General features: G+C 41.2%; 1 protein-coding gene across 1 annotated transcript in view; it reads right to left on the bottom strand.

Moving 5' to 3' along the window:
• The window catches only part of SPMAP2L (sperm microtubule associated protein 2 like), a 46,032-nt gene extending 31,425 nt beyond the window's left edge, over window positions 1-14,607 (bottom strand). The window contains 3 exon segments of the mRNA XM_054566738.1: window positions 13,996-14,089; window positions 14,135-14,224; window positions 14,227-14,607. Of these exon segments, the coding sequence (XP_054422713.1) occupies window positions 13,996-14,089; window positions 14,135-14,224; window positions 14,227-14,607 (565 nt within the window).
• Window positions 14,608-17,747: the final 3,140 nt, after the last annotated feature.

The raw sequence follows: 17,747 nt of genomic DNA, 5'->3' as shown, positions 1-17,747 counted from the left end.
ATTTGTTAAATTGAATTAGAGCAAAAATAATAGAATATTTACCTAATCGCTGGATTTTAATCTGAGTTAAAAGTGGCAAAAGACATAGAAGAGCCCTGGCTTGTGTGGCTCAGTGACACATGCCTGGTCCTGGGGGTGTGTAAGAGGCAACCAATTGATAGTTCTCTCATATGTCGATGTTTCTCTCCCACTTTCTCCCTCCCCTCCCCTCTCTCTGAAAATAAATAAATGAAATCTTTTTTAAAAAGACAGAGGAAAAATACTAATAGATTAAAATATTTGAAACTTAAAATATCTGTCAAAAATTAAAATGAGTTTTTAAGAATTTGGAGAAATATATGGCAGCAAATATGATAAAGGCTAACAGTCTTAATATTTGAAGAACATAAAAGTATAGATGAACAAGGAAAACACTAAGGCAGATGTTAACAGTTAAATGGACAAAGGATAGAATTGAATTCATGTATGAAGACATATAAAAGGCTAATAAACATAAAGTTCAAACTTGCTTCTAATCAAAACAATGCAAATAAAAACAAGGTTTTTTTCTTCTTAAACTATCAAACTAGCAAAAATGTTTTACAAAGGATAATGATGTTAAAAGGATAAGGAGAGGTGAGTACTCTGTGTATCGCAGATGGAAATTCAAATTAGTACACTTCATAAAAAATAACTTGGCAGAATGAGTCAGCAAAGCTTACATTCCTTAATCCAATTCTACTTCTAGAAATGTACCCTAAAGAAATAACACCCAAATATGGACAAAGATTTATGTACAAAATTGTTCATTGCAATATCTTTAACAGTGGAAAACTGGATACACCTAAAATGTCCCAAACAGCATAAGCGGTTCAGCAAATTAAGAATCATGTTTAGAAGGGGCTTTTTTAATGTAGGAAAATATATGAAATCATAGAGCAAGTTGTGCAAATGCTTATTCTAATGGGCCTCATAATGACAGCTTGTTCCCGATAGATTCCATTTGGGAGTTTTTAATTACCTCTGAGAGTTCTAAAATAACATTTTCTACCCTCTGGAGTGTTTTGGGTAAAGGAAAGTGGGTGTGCTCTGGCATCAAACAGACATGGCTCAAACCCCAGTTTTGTTAGTTACTCTGCGAGCTGTACAATCTTGGGCTTATTACTTAACTTCTCTGAGACTCTGTTTCCCCTTCTCAGATAGGAGGATCATAGGTAGGTCTATGTAAACATCAGTGGCATATATGAAAAGCACCTTGCATATAGTGAATGCAGATAGATGAATAGGTAGCTAGAATTATTAGTTACAACTTCAGTGTATCATAGGAGCATGTAGGAAGCATTCCAAGTACTAACTGGGCTTCTCTGTGCAACATGGTGTCAAGTGTTGAAAGAATAAAAATGTTTAAGATGGGTCTCTCCTCTCAAGGAGTTTACAGTCTACTAGGAGATAGGCTATGAACTTTTTTCTTAAAGTACATGTAATTTTTGAATTTGGATATTTTCTATTGTTCTACTTTTTAAGGCTAAACTGTCTCAGAACTGAGGTAAAGATGAGAATTGTCTACAAAACTGCCCCTGGTTTCCGACCTTGCTGATATCCATGAAAGACACATTTTTCACGTATTATTCCCACATGTGGCTTCCAGCTTTACACAGGTCAAAGATTCAGTATAACACTGAATCAATCCTTAAAAATCCTCTACAAATATTGATGACATGAATGAATGATACTCCTTCTTATTGCCCTTTCATGCTATAATTTCTCCCACAGGTTGAACTTTCCTTGTGTATTTCAGAAACACATTTTTTATGTTATCTCAGCTCTCAAGTGGCCATTGTTAGCAAATATTCCAAGAAAAGCAGTGTTACAATGATTTCCATACTCCTCTGAACATTAGAATCACCTGGAGGATCTTTTAAAAGTTGCAGGTCATAGGCCAAACCCTAGGCCCATTCAATCTAACCGCTGGGGGTGTGATAGGGGCACTAGTATTTTTTGAAGAAGACAAGTCTGAGGACAACTGCAATACTGTTTAATGGCTAGGACACTAGCTCTGGAATCAGACTGCGTGGAACCAAATCCTGGCTCTAACCTCTAATCTCGGCAGATTTACCTAAGCTCCTCTGTACCTTACTTTCCTCGTGTTCTCACCTCAAAAGGTGGTTCCATGAAAGTTAAACAAGATAATACATATAAAGCCCTCTGCCTAGTGCCTAAAACATCTTACATACACAATAATTGGTAGCTTTTATTACTCCTAAAAATTCAACAATTAAAGTTTTGTTTAAATTCCTGTGAATTAAAAAAAAATGTGTTTAACTGTTAAGTTTAAGTAATTGGGATTTCCAGTCAGGATGGGGGCATAAGTAGATATACTTCGCCTCCTTGTGCAACCATAGAATTACAATCAGATCTCAAAAACAAATAATACCCAGAACCATAAAAAACTCGAGCTGTATGGAAGACCAACAACCAAGGATTTGAAGAAGCCACATTCATCCAGATGGGTGGGGGGTGGAGGCAAGCAGATGGGAGGAGAGGTGGTGTGGTGCAGACAAGGGGTGTCAGTGGGAAAAGGAACAGTCCCATATTCACACGTGGTGGATAAAAATCAGGAGGGATGCCACCTGGAACAAGGGATCCCAGCCACAGTCCAGACCACACAGCCCAGGGTTCCCGCACCAGGGAGATAAACCCCCAGAACTTCAGGCTGTAAAAACTAGTGGGGGTTGGGCAGTGGAAGAAACTGCTGGATTTTCACAGCTTAAAGGCCCCGCATGTACTTAGAATGTTTGCAAACACTAGGGAAGCAGCTAGAGGGGCACCAATCACCTACAGAAAGTGGGTGAAGTGACTGGAAACAGGGTGAGTGCCAGGAGGACCTCCAAACGCCAGACAGCAACGTTGTCCCCTCCTTGGCCTGCCCCTCGACGAGCAGAGCTGTGGGGCAGTGAAGCGAGTTGCTCAGCCCTGGCAATTACCTAAGGCTCCACCCCACACAATTTACAGGTGTCTTTGCTACATAATCCACACTATTAAGACAGGGAGTGTAAGTAGTTCTACCTAATACACAGAAACAAACACAGGGAGGCTGCCAAATTGAGGGGGCAAAGAAATATGGCCCAAATGAAAGAACAGAAAAAACCCTAGAAAAAGAACTGAATGAAATGGAGATAGCCAACCTATCAGATGCAGAATTTAAAATACTGGTAATAAGGATGCTCAGTGAACTCATTGAGTATGGCAAAAAAAAAAAATAAAGGAAGAAATGAAGGTTACACAAAGTGAAATAAAGAAAAATATACAGGGAACCAACAATGAAAGGAAGAAAGCTGGGATTCCAATCCATGATTTGGAACAAAAGGAAGACATAAACATTCAATCGGGACAGAAAAAAGAAACAAGAATTAAAAAAAAACACAAAAACCAATGAGGAGAGGCTTAGGAACCTCTGGCACAACTTTAAATGTACCAATATCCGAATCATAGAGTTGCCAGAAGGAGAAAAGAAAGAGCAAGAAATTGAAAACTTATTTGAAAAAATAATGAAAGAAAACTTCCCTAATTTGGCAAAGGAATAAGTCATACAGGTCCAGGAAACAGAGAGACTCCAAAACAAGTTGGACCCAAAGAGGACCACACTAAGGCACATCATAATTAAATTATCCAAGATTAAAGATAAAGAAAGAATCTTAAAAGCAGCAAAAGGAGAGAGTTACCTACAAAGGAGTTCCCAGAAGACTATCAGCAGATTTCTCAAAAGAAACTTTACACACAAGAAGGGACTGAAAAGAAGGATATAAAGTCATAAAAGGCAAGGAACCTACATTCAAGGTTACTCTATCCAGCAAAGCTATTATTTAGAATGGAAAGGGAGATAAAGTGCTTCCCAGATAAGGTCAAGTTAAAGGAGTTCATCATCACCAAGCCCTTCTTATATGAAATGTTAAAGGGATTTATCTAAGAAAAAGAGGAAGATCGAAAACTATGAATAGTAAAATGACAACAAACTCACAACTATTGGCAACTGAATCTAAAAAACAAAAACAAAAACAAACTAAGCAAACTACCAGAATAGGAACAGAATCATAGGTATGGAGATCATTTGGAGGGTTATCAGCTGGGAGAGGGAAGAAGGTGAAGTGGGGGAAAGGTGCAGGGATTAAGAAACCTAATTGGTAGGAACAAAATAGGGGGATGTTAAGAATAGTATAGGAAAGGGAGAAGTCAAGGAACTTGCAGACATGACCCAGTGACAGGAACTAGGTGGGGGTGGGGAGATGGGTATTACTGGAGGGAAGGCAAGTACCAGGCAGAGGTGGGCAAAGGGAGAAAATTTGGGACAACTGTTAACAGCATAGTCAATAAACTATACTTTTAAAAAAAAATGTTCAAGTAATTGTGAAGGACACATTTACTACTAAGGGTTCCAACTATGAAAATTAGTATTAGTGAGATGACAACCTCATTGTGAACATGTACTTACACATAGTTTTATTGATTTCTTTAGGTATTTATGCCCTCCCCTCATTTCTAAAAAGATTTGGGGTTGCTTACATAAACACATATACTACAATAGAGTACTATCTGTTTTAAGATGACAAATTTAAGGACAGGGTAGAAAAGCAGTGGAAGGAGAAGGGAAAGGAAAATAAAATGGAACAAAAAAAGAACGTGCAATAAAGCCCAGTACAGTTGTAACTGAGCATTCCACCAGTGGAAGCAAAACATATCAACTTTTTCTAATACTGAAATTCTGAAAGAAATTTCTCTTGTGCAGTCTCACTGGTGTTACACAGGCATAAAATAATCAGACTTTATAACGGAAAATGAAAGAATCCTATTTTTTCCTTGTCAATCTTTACTTTTACTGTGTTTCATGAGGACAAGTTAAATTAAGAAAAATAAGAAAGTCTCTAGTAAAGTACCACAAATGACTGCATATAAGGCAAAATTCTTCCAAATATTATTCCTCAGAAAAGAAGAAGTTACCTTATATGCAATTCTTACAACTCGCATATCTTATGCAAGAACTTTCTTATGTAGCACTTTCCTAATTACTTGATTTTCCCAACAAAGAACTGGTCAAGGGAAACATGTTTGCCTGAAATAACTTCAATAAGTGCTAGAATAGAAAAATTACAGAAATTAGTATTTAAAAAGAGGGACAGGTAAAGAAAATTACAACAGATTTAGTCGTTGTTCTTAGGGATATCATCTCATAATCCCAAGTGCTAAATGTGGATCTAAAAAAGATTTGAACATCATTTTTAAAAGCAAAATAGAAACAAAAATATAGCATGCGAAGATTAAAATACACCCACAGCATGAATTTTTTAAGTACTTATTATCGCTTTATATGAATGAGTTCTAATGGATTGCAACATAATTTCCAGAGACAGAATCAAATAGGTTCAAAAGGGGCCCTATTTTACTCATAACGGAATCTAGGCAATGACTGAGACTGGTTAATAACACCATTTGGTGGAAGGTATATGGAGAACTTTAAGACAGAGGGATCAAGTCAACCTCACCTGACCCCACTCATCAATCTCAGGACCACCCCAAAGCGGAGAGCCTGACACCATGTGCCTCGGACAGTGAGGCAAGAGGCCCAGCCCCGCCTCCAAAAAATTCTTGCTCAAAACAATTTACTCTGAGTCTAAGCAAGCCTACTAATCTACATAGTTTGCAAGAAGCAGGGGATCTAGAAAGCAAGTTAAAGACGTCACAAAGAACAAGTCAAATTCAGCATATGGAATATTTGATCCAATTTTTCTAACAAATGACATTTTAAAGAGGAAGAGAAGGTAAAGTTAATGATAAAGAATAACAGAGAAGAGACATACCCTGAAATGCAATGTGGCGCCCTTCTTGAGGCCTAACTCAAACAACCCAACTGTAAAACACACACACATACACACACACACACATTTTTGAGACAATTAGGGAAGCTTAAACATTTAGTGAGTCAACAGGAAGAAGCCCTCCTAAAAAATTTTGAACATGATGATTAATAGTGCCTGTCTCTCTAAGAGATAATCAGAACATTATGGCTCTATCATGCCCTTTATTTATTTATTTTTAAATTTTAAATTAAATTTATTGAGATGACATTGGTTAATAAAATTGTATAGATTTCAAGTACGCATTTCTATGACACATGACTTGTATATTGCATTGCGTGCCCACCGCCCAAAGTGAAGGCATCTTCTGTCACCTTATATTGGGCCCCGTTACCCTTTACTACCTTCCTAACCCCCTTCCCTCTGGTGACCACGGTACTGTTGTCTGTGTCCGTCAGTTTCAGGTTTATATCCCACATGTAAGTGAAATCATATGGCTGTTCGCTTTTTCAGACTGATTTTGGGTAGCATGATATTCTCAAATCCATCCATGCTGTTGCAAATGGCAGTATTTCATCTATTCTTACGGCTGAGTAGTACTCCATGTATATATGCACCACATCTGCTTTATCTAATCATCTGTTGAAAGACACTTTGGTTTTCTCCATGTCTTGGCCACAGTGAACAATGCTGCAATGAACATAGGGGTACATAATTTCTCTTCGAATAAATGTTTTCACGTTTTTCAGATAGATACTCAGAAGAGGGGTTGCTGGGGCATATGGTAACTCTATTCTTAATTTTTTGAGGAAACTTCACACTGTTTTCCATAGTGGCTGTGCCAATTCACATTCCCACCAGCAGTGAATGAGGGTTCCTCTTTCTCCACAACCTATCCAACACTTGTTATTACTTGCCTTGATGAGAGGCATTCTACCAGGTGTAAGGTGGTATCTCATGGTAGTTTTGACTTGCATTTCCCTAATGCTAGAGAAGCTGAGCATCTTTTCATATATTTGTTGGCCATTTGTATGTCTTCTTGGGAGAAGTGTATGTTCAGGCCCTCTGCCCATTTTTTAATTGAATTTTTTGTTATTAAGTTGGATGAGTTCTTTATATATTTTGGATATTGTCAGAGCTGTTGCTTGCAAATATCATCTCCCATTTGGTTGGTTGTCTTTTGTTTTGTTGGTGGTTTCTTTTGCTGTGCAGAAGCTTTTTAGTTTGATATAGTGCCATTCTTTATTTTGGCTTTACTTCCCTTGCCTTTGTGGTCAAATTAATAAAATCTTCTCTAAGACCAAGGTCCATAAGTTTAGTACCTATCTTTTCTTCTGTGTAATTTATTGTTTTAGGTCTTACATTTAGATCTTTGATCCATTTTGAAATAATTTTTGTACATGGAGAAAGCAGTAGTCTAATTCCATCCATTTGCATGTGGCATTGCAATTTTCCTACCACCATTTGTTGAAGAGGCTCTCTTCATTGTATGTTTTTGGCTCCTCTGTCAAAAATTATTTTCCCATGTACATGTGGTTTTATTTCTGGGCTCTCAATTCTGTTCCTTTGGTCTGTGTGCTTTTCCGCAAGTCCCATACTATTTTGATTATTGTAGCTTTGTAGAATAATTTGAAGTCAGATAATGTGATACCTCCTGCTTTGTTCTTTTTTCCCAGAGGTGCTTTAGCTATTTGAGATCTTTTGTGATTCCATACAAATCTGATTTTTTTTTGGTCGTATTTCTTTAAAAAAAAAAAAAAGACATTGAGATTTTGATGGGGATTGCATTAAATGTGTATATTCCTTTGGGTAATATGAACATTTTAACTATATTGATTCTTCCAATCCATGAACAAGAAATATCTTTCAATTTCATTGTGTCCTTTTCAATCTCTTTACATAATGCTTTGTAGTTTTCAGTATATAGGTCTTTCACATCCTTTGTTAATTTTATTCCTAGGTATTTTATTCCTTTCATTGCAATTGAAAAGGGCATTTTTTAAATTTTCTTTTTCTGCAATTTCATTGTTAGTATATAGTAATGCAGTGGATTTTTGTATATTGATTTTTTTTCCTGCAACTTTACTGTATTTGTTTATTGTTGCCAGTAGTCTTTTGGTGGAGTCTTTAGGATTTTGTATGCAAAGAATTGCATTCTCTGCAAAAAGTGACAATTTTATTTCTTCCTTCCGAATTTGGATGTCTTTTATTTCTTTCTCTTGCCTGATCACTCCGGCTAGGACTTCCAGTACCATGTTGAATAAGAATGGTGAAAGTAGACATGCTTGTCTTGTTCCTGATCTTAGAAAAAAGCTTTCAGTTTTTCATTATTGAGATATTGGCTGAGGGTTTGTCATATATGGCCTTTATAATGTTGAGATACTTTCCTTCTATGCCTACTTTACTAAGTGTTTTAATCATAAACAGATGTTGTATCTTATCAAATGACTTTTCTGCATCTATGATAAGATCATATGATTTTTATCCTTCATTTTGTTAATATGGTACATTGCATTGATCAATTTGTGTATGTTGAACCATCCTCATGCCCCTGGAATGAACCCTACTTGATCATGATGTATTATGTTTTTAGTGCATTATTCTATTCGATCGATTAGTATTTTGTTTAGGAATTTTGCATCTGTATTCATCAGAGATATTGGTCTGTAGTTTTGGGGTTTCGTGTGTTCTATCATGCCCTTTAAATGTTTCTGTTTTATTCTATAGCACATACACCGCATTGCTCGTGTTGCCTTCTGGAGCTAGCAAGTGGGATAATCGGGTTTGTGCTCCAAACTATCTGACAGAGAAGGCCGCCATCTGCTGGAAGAAGCTCCACTCAAACACCATCGTTCCTGACGGTGTGGAGGCCCTCCTGCCCTGGGAGACCCTTGAGTAGAAGAAAAGCATTTTGTGACCTGATATGAGCGAATATCAAAGTATAACTATTCTCCACCTTGCCCTCTCCCCTGCCTCCTAAGGAGCCCACGTTTGAGCTGCTCAGCCTCTCGTCCTTCTACAGAATGGGGTGCCAGTAATCTACAAGGGAATGGCAGGGAGCAACTCATCTACAGGGCATAGAGGAGTGAGCAGGAGAGGCCAGCTGGAGCTGGAGAGAAACTGAAAGGCATTTGTAGGGGGGCTGCTGTGATAGTGACAGGGACTTAGGGGAAAAAATGCCTCAAGAACATTTTAGCAGGTTTTGCTCTGTGTTAGGTGGTATAATTTCTTTGAAGAGACTTCAGTTAAGACCTACAGTACTTTTTCAAGGCTTTTTGAAGTAAAATTCATGTTTGTTTCAGGTGTATTATTGTTTTGAAGGCTGGTCTTAAAGCAGCCCAGTTCTGTACTGGGTGTGACTGTGTAAACAGACACTGGGATGCTCTTTGATATGATATATTAAGCTCTATGATCTGACACTACTGTTCATTCTTCCTTGCCCCTCTCCTAGGTAGGCACAGCTCCCTAGCACTGTGCCTACCATCAAAGCTCAGGGTCACGTGGGCAAGAAATGGGAGCATGTGGGGTTTTGCCTGAGGGTGAGAAGGCAGAAGCAGGAAGAGGACAAGCCCTTCCAGCTGACTAAACAACAACGAAAACTTGTACTTCTAAACAAACTGAAGCTCAAAAATATCACATCCCCAAGATAACTCCTAAGGTACTGTCACACCTCTAACTCTGCACTTTTGTGACTTTTTAAAATAATTTCAAATCTATATTTCATGTTCATTGACATGTGTGAAGATGGCACTGGGTAGCCACTAGGAACTGGCTTTATTTTTTTAAAGCATATTTTATTGACTATGCTATTACAGTTGTCCCATTTTTCTCCCCTTAATTCCCCTCTGCCCTGTCCCTCCTCTCCTACCAGCATTTATCCCCCTCCCTGTCCATTTTGTACCTACCAACTATGCTTTTTATCCCCTTTACCTTTTCCCTCATTCTCCCCCTCCCTGCCGATCTCCCTCCATGGGATCTCCATTTCTGTGATTCTGTTTTTGTTCTAGTTGTTTGCATAGTTTTTTTGTTTTTGTTTTTTAGATTCAGTTTTTGATAGCTGTTTGTTGTCATTTTATTATTCATAGTTTTTGATCTTCCTCTTTTTCTTAGATAAGTCCCTTTAACATTTCATATAAGAAGGGTTTGGTGATGATGAACTCCTTTAACTTGACCTTATCTGGGAAGCACTTTATCTGCCTTCCCATTCCAAATAATAGCTTTGCTGGATAGAGTAATCTTGGATGTAGGTTTCTTGCCTTTCATGACTTTGTATCCTTCTTTCCAGTCCTTCTTGTGTGTAAGGCTTCCTTTGAGAAATCTGCTGATAGTCTTCTGGGAACTCCTTTGTAGGTAACTCTCTCCTTTTGCTGTTTTTAAGATTCTTTATCTTTAATCTTGGATAATTTAATTATGATGTGTCTTGGTGTGTTCCTCCTTGAGTTCAACTTCTTTGGGACTCTCTGAGCTTACTGGACTTCCTTTGTTTCCTTTGCCAGATCAGAGAAGTTCTCCTTCATTATTTTTTCAAATAAGTTTTCAATTCCTTGCTCTTCCTCCTCTCCTTCTGGTACCCCTATGATTCAGATGTTGGGATATTTAAATTTGTCCCAGAGGTTCCTAAGCCTCTCCTCATTTTTTTGAATTCTTATTTCTTCATTCTGTTCTGGTTGAATGTTTACTTCTTCCTTCTCTCCCAAATTGTTGATTTAAGTCCTGGTTTCCTTACCTTCACTATTCCCTGTATATTTTCCTTTATTTCATTTTGTATAGCCTTCACTTTTTCCTCTATTTTGCATCCATATTCAACCATTTCTGTGAGCATCCTGATTACTAGGATTTTGAACTCTTCATTTGATAGGTTGGCTATCTCTTCATCACTTAGTTGTATTTTTTTTTCTGTAGTTTTGATCTGTTCTTTCATTTGGACCATATTTCTTTGTCTCAGCATGCCTGTTATGTTGGAAGGGGCAGAGCCTTAGGTATCCGCCAGGGCGGGGCAACCCAGGTCATTGCATTGCGGCACTATATGTGGAGGAGGGGTCAGAGAAGGGATAACCCTGCTTGCTCATCTCTTGCCACACTTTCAATCACTTCCCCAATATCCACAAGTGGATTGTGCCCTCTCAGGTGCTGATTCCTGGGTGGATGGGTTTGTGTACATTCTAGGACCCCTTGAGTCCCTCCAATGAACTCTCTTGTGAGGCTGGGAGTTTCCCACTGGTTTTTACCACCAAAAGTTTTGAGGCTTTAGTTTCCCACACTGGACCCCTGGGTTACACGGTCTGTCTCACTCTGCAGCTGTTCCTCCCAGATTATCCACTTGTGAATATGAGATATCCTGGTCCTCCAGCTGCCAACTTGCCCACATCCTCTTTGCCCCTGCTGCCCAACTCCGCCCCTCCTACCGGTCTGAATGAATGTTTCTTCTTTAACTCTTTGGTTGTTGGACTCCCATACAGTTTGATTTTCTGGCAGTTCTTGTTTTGTTTTGTTTTGTTTTTTGTTTTTAAATTGGTTGTTTTTCTTCTTTTGGTTGTGCAAAGAAGCAAAGCATACCTACCTATGACTCCGTGTTGGCCGGGAGGAACTGGATTTAATATTCGCACCATATACCCAGATAAATTCCAAATGGATCAAAATTTTTAATTTTTTTAAGTTTATAAAAGAAAACACATGTGTGAATTCCTTGTAACCTAAGAGTAGAAAAAGACCTTTCTAATGATGACTCAACAGAAACCATGAAAGAAATGATTGATAAATTTTACTATAAAATGTTTCTATGGAAAAAAAAAATAAAGATAAGCAAAGGCAAAGATACTACCAGCAAAGTGGGAGAAAAAGGTCATACATAGCCCAGATAAAAAGCTAATCTCCATGTATATAAGAGGAAAACCTAGCAAGTGAAAAGGAAAATAGGCAAAGGGCATGAAAACATATATACCAAAAATGATGCTTAATAACACTCATAAAATAAGATAATTATGAATGAAAACTTAACTGACATACTATTTGTTTTTTGTGTATTAGATTTTCAAAAAGCCAAAAGTTTGAACACACACTCCAATGGTGAGGGTACAGAGAAACAGAAATTTCCATTGCCAGGGGCATACAACGTGATTCGACTTCCATGTGAATAGCTGTTTGTTTTTCTGTTCTCCTGATCTGTTTTTCAAATGCAGACAAGAATTGGCAAGAAAGACAGAGGGCGAGGCAAGGGAGTTCAGGATACTCGCAAGGGACTGATTCCATTGGTGTACGATGGACTATAAAGTGAGTGAGGAGGGACAGAAGGACATAAGGCAGTGATATCTAATGAAAGTATCAGTCAGTTAGAACTCCCTCTGAGGCTGAAGAACTGATAGAGGGGGTTACACAGAAGAGTGAGTGAGATAGAAAGATAGGACATGGTTAGAGAGTAGAGTGCTTAAAATAAAGATTTTTAGACATGATATAACAATTGATATTACCAAAGACTAGGGCAGTGAGTGCCAGGACGAGATCATTCAAAGTGTGTAGGTCAAAGAAATGAGAGGTCAAGTGGACCATCCATATGGACACTGAAATCTGTGTGCATGATGACGGGGTTGGGGATGGAGAGAAAGGCAATAAAGTATAACAATTTCAATGGAGCGGAGGGGCAGGAAGCCTAATTAGGTGGGTTGAGGAGAGAATGATAGATGAGAAAATGTAGCCAGTGATTACAGAAAACAACTCTTTTGACAACTTCTGCAGTGAAGCGAACAGAAAACTTGTAGGAGCAGGAGGGGTCTGAAAAAGACATGGGGATCAAGGGTCATTTCAAGATGGAGGATTCTGGAGAATATGTGTATACTCATGGGCTGATTGATTGGAAAGGGAGACGTTCATGCCATAGGAGAGAGAAGAAATAACTGCAGCAACTTCTTCAGGAGACAAGAGTGGAATCCAAAGCACAAGTGCAGGATCTTGCTTTTCATAGAAAGAGACACCATTGTCTCTTTCAATATGAGAAAAGACGGAAGCCTTGGGTGTAGATTCGGGTAAGGCAGTAGATCAGTGGCGGGAAAATATGGGAGTTTGTGACTGATTGTTTCTATTTTCCCCAATAAAGTATGAGGCAAAATCTTCAGCCATTTGGGGGTCAAAGGTGTGAGGCTGGGGGAGTGAGAACTAACTAGGTGGATAAAGTGGGCTTACTAGGCAGTACCAAGTGACCAACTGAGATTAGGGGTCATGAACCTGAAATAGATGCACTCAGTATGATTGTGGGATTTTTGTACAGCAGCTGGTTGTATAAGCAGAAGGTGAGTAGTTGGGTTTAACCAAGGTGGGGTCTTGCTTGGAGAAGTATGGTGGTTAGCCAAAAAGCCCGTGGGTGGTAGATTACTTGAGCAACTGAAATGATAGACCATGAAATTGAGGCTGATAAAGAGGAGTCAAGGAAAATATGAGATTTAAAAAAATGGTCAGCCAAGGGATTGGAAGTCCAATGTAGACAAAGACTTGTGAGTAGGGTTATCAATGAAAGGTTAGAAGTGAGCTGGTGTGGTCAGAGTAAAAGATGTTCCTACCCAAGTCCCATTAGCCCTGTTACCCCATGAACTGAGTGAGGACTGAGCATAGAGTAAGCACTTAGTAAAATGTATCCTTTTAATACTTGCTCAGTGAGTGTTTTGTTACTACAACTTTAACAATATAGCATTTTGTTGTATTGTTAAATAGCATTTCTTGAGTGTCACCATGAGCTGAACAAACACTGACAAAAATATCTTCCCTTCACTGATCCTCCCTTTACCTGGGGAGAAAGACAATGATGAAATGCAAAATCTTAAGTGCTGTAAAAGAGGTAATGTATAAAGTGGCCACCCAGAGGAATACAATAACTACCTGTAGAGGGGAATTAAGAAGGGCTTCAAAAAGAAGTGACAATGGATAATCAAGGACAGCCAGGAGGTCATCGGGTGGAAGGAGGAGAGAGTGAAGAGATTCAGTTTCTCTCAATACTAGAGTCTCAATTTCCCACCAGACTCCCTTCAGGTCCAAAACTAGGTGACTGCAAGGCAGCAGGTAAATGATACAAGGGCTAATGTTCCTTTAATACAAAGCTAGCATGCAAACCTTCACATCAGGACCCCAAGTTTTAGGTGGGGCGCGTTGCTCGCTGCTTTGGAGGGGCCCCAACACCTACCGCTCAGAGGAGACCGGGGAATCCGTGGCAGGAATCTGATCACCAGAGATGGAGAGATCAAGGCGGAGCTGGGAAGCAGCTCAGCTTCATGGGACTTCTGGGAATCTTGGGGCCCCCGGGGCTTACGGTGTGCGCGGACCTTGCGGAGCTCACGGGGTGCACGGGGCTCCTGGGGCTCGCAGGGAGCATGGAGCTCATAGGGGTGGTAGGATTCATAGGGGTCGTAGGGTTCGTAGGGTTCGAGGGGCTCCCTGGACGCATGGGGCTTGTAGAATTCGTAGGGTTCATAGGGTTCGTAGGGTTCATAGGATTCGTACCGTTCGCGGGGTCCCCGGAGAGTATGGGGAGCATGGGGCTCGGAGGGTTCGCAGGGCTCATAGTGTTCGTCGGATTCAGAGAGTGGATATGGCTTATAGCATTCGTGGGGCTCAGAGATCGTGTAGGCCGCTCGCGGGCCTGGCTTGTCGGCGTCCTCCGGCACCTCGAGCTCTTCCGGCTCCCCAGGTTCCTCCTCCTCCTCAGGCTCCGCGGGCTCGTTTTGCAGGTTGAGGATCCTGTGTACGAAGGGCGTCCGGAGGGCTTCCGAGATGGCGGGTATTTCTGTCGTATCATGCCCATCTAACACCTCGGATGAACCCGAAAACTCTTGGTTCTCCATGCGGGTCCGGGGAGCTCTGCGGCGCGGGGCGCCGACCCGAGCTGGGTCGTTGTGGTCCGTGGGCGCGATGGGAGGGGGATGAGGAGCCGCCCGCGCTGGACCTCAGCCCACCCCCACCTGACACAGGCGGCTAGACACGCTGCGTCCCCACCCACTCCCCCGACTGTTCACCAGTTGCCAAGGCGACGCGACGCGCTCCAGAGGCCCAGAGGCCACCTCTGCCGGCCGGCCGGCCGGAGCCGGAGACACGTGTCCGCGGAGACTTGGGGCGCGCTGCAGGCCAGATGTTAGCACGTCAAGGACAAGTACTTTCGTTTGCCCTCTCGGTTGCTGAGGCCCTGGTGCAAAGCGCCCGAGCTTCCAGACTGGTCACAGCGCCACCAGACAGCACAGCCAGGTCTCTGTTAGGTTCTCTGACACAGATTCTCCATAGGCTTTCGTCCCCTAATCAAGCTCGAAAGGGATGCTGAGACTGACGGCCCAGGCCACCATTATCCCTCTGTATCCGGCAATGCCTTCCCAACCGGCGGTCTGACTTGGCCGACCTCCAATTATGACACTCCAACTGTGAAACCGTTTAGAGTAAATCCCCAGCTGTGCACCGTAAGATGCCACATGTGTGATCGAGTCCTTGCCTCTCTCTCCAGTCTACTGTGGGCTGCTCTGCTCTTACTGGCTACATTCCAGCCTTTCTGCTCCTCTCTGACATGCCTAGCCGTTTCCCATTTCAGCTTCTTCCTACACCTGGAGCCCACTTCTCCCCTTGTTCACATACTAGCTCTTTTCCATCCTTTGGGGCTTGGCTTAAATATCCACCCACTCAGGTCTTTCCAGAGCCCACAATCAATTTTTTAAAATGTTCCCACCATTATTTTCTATCTCAAACCTTTGTTTCTACACAATTGTAAATTATTTTTCTGCTTTTTAGAATTTTTGTGTTTGCCTCCCCAGATAGAATGTAAATGCCTTAAGGATACTCTCTGTCCTGGTGGCTGGTATTGAGCTCAGTGAATGACTGCAGATAGCTGTCATTTCTAGGGGTGTGTGTGTGTGTGTGTGTGTGTGTGCGCGCGCACATGCATGTTTTCCTAGCATCCCTTTCCTTTTCTTCTAAAAAGTCAAACCCCTTCTTTCTGTGAGGGAACTTCTTCCATATGATTTGAGGGGGCTAATCCCCACCTCCTCCCTGATTTGGGCACAATGACCACAGAGATTGGTTAAGGGATGAATATGTGGCCCTGGCAGAGCCAATCAGTGCCCCTCTCTGAAAGCTGATGCCTTAAAAGGAGAGGGTCCATCTGATTCTGGGATCGTGAGCTGTGTGTGAATGTCGCAGGCTTGGTGTTGACAGCAGCCCCTTGCTGAGGGAATCTGAGAATGAAGCCAGCTAGAGGTTAGCAGGGCCTAGAGATGGAGAGAAAGCTTTAACTTTGAACCCCTGAATCCACCCATGCCCAGATTCCCCAGTATGGTGAGCCCCCCAAATCCTCTTTTCTTGGCACACAAAACTCTAACTTAAACTTCCATCATTTTTAACTGAAAGAGCTCTGACGCATTTTTTTTGGCACATAGTTGGTGCTTCATAAATGTTAAGCACCTAAAAAACTAAAGGAATAAATGAAAAGACAGACCCACTCTTGGAGCACTCACTAAATCCATAGTTTCTGACTCTGAAAGGCTGGCGACAGATGCCAGATTGTGCTAAGTTCTCCCAGGTGATGAACGCCGCTCCCATGAGGCCTGCTGGGAAGACCTCCTCTCTGACAGGCTCTTTGGCAACACTCGGACCTGTCTCTGCTGAGTGCCATTTCCGTTAGACACCCCTGGGACACGTACCTCCCTGGACAGCCTGAGAGCATCTCAAGTCTTCGCTTTAATCGTCTCCAGCATTAAGCAGTGACCACCACTTTGGCATTCAACAGCTGTTCACTGAAGGGAAAACACTAGCCACGACATTTATTACCAAAATGCTGAAGCTAGAATCAAAACGTGAGAAAAACAAGGTTAAATAAGGAAGAACAGAGATATCACTTTCTATCTGAAAGCTTTTGGCATCATTTTTGAAATCGGCATCAAGGAATTTATGTATTCCCCTGACTATCCTAGAAAACATGATAAAAAGAGGCCTCATAGAATCAGAGTTCAGCGATGAAAGCAGCCTGCATTTGATTTAGTTCTTTTCCAGAGTGAAGACTGAGACATAAGGTGGCGAAGGGATTTGTTCAGGGGCCAGTTCATGGTCCTCCTTGGGGCGGAGGCTGAAAACCCCGGGCTTCTGACAGTCCTGAATCATCGTGTGATCCAGTCTTCACAGGCCGGGCGGAGGAAGGTCTGACATTAAACACTGGAATGACTGTGATAAGGTCATACCATTAAACATGATCCTGCAGCTCTGACGGTGAGAAAGCTAGTGTCCTTAAAGGCACACACTATAACATCTCGTCTCTCAGAGGGCAGGCCTTGTTAAGAAGGATGGAGTGCTGTGGCGTTCTTAAAAAATCGTTCCTTTTCTCCAACCATGGAAACACAAGGGGTTTTTCTCTGATATTTATCTTGAGGATCCGATCAAGCTTCTGGAGGTAAGTCTCACAAGATTGTGGGGACCCTGGTATGACTGGGTTACCTTGGCGTTTTTAACTCGCAGGGTGTCCACGCTGAGCCCCCAGTAATTTGCGAATTACAGTTCTGGTTACCCTACCCCGGCACTGGTCCCCAAGGGTGGTTTCCCACTGTGAGTCTCCGCTGCGGTAAATTGTTCTTCTCTGTATTCTTAGTTTCTCCAGTCTTGGGGGTGGGAGTTGGCCCTGTGCTCTCATCTCTCTTATGGATCCTAGAAGAGTTGTTAATTTTCCAGTCTGTTCAGCTTATTTCTTGTTGTTAGAACAGTGGAGGCTTCCAAACTTCTTACATTCTGGACTGGAAACCGGAAGTCCTTTTTTTAAAATTTTTATATCAAGACAATAGGCTAAAAGTTGGACTTATATCATATCTGTAGGCACAGAGTTAACCTCTCTTGCAAATATTTCTGGTGAAGAAAGCTTATATGTAAAAGAAAAATGTTAAAAATTTCAAAAACGATTCCCAACAATGTTCC

This window comes from Pteronotus mesoamericanus, unplaced genomic scaffold (genome assembly GCF_021234165.1).
Source record: "Pteronotus mesoamericanus isolate MK-2021 breed Mesoamerican mustached bat unplaced genomic scaffold, CSHL_Meso_final contig_180, whole genome shotgun sequence".
NCBI lineage: Eukaryota > Metazoa > Chordata > Mammalia > Chiroptera > Mormoopidae > Pteronotus > Pteronotus mesoamericanus.
This window is presented reverse-complemented; position numbering and strand designations above follow the sequence as displayed.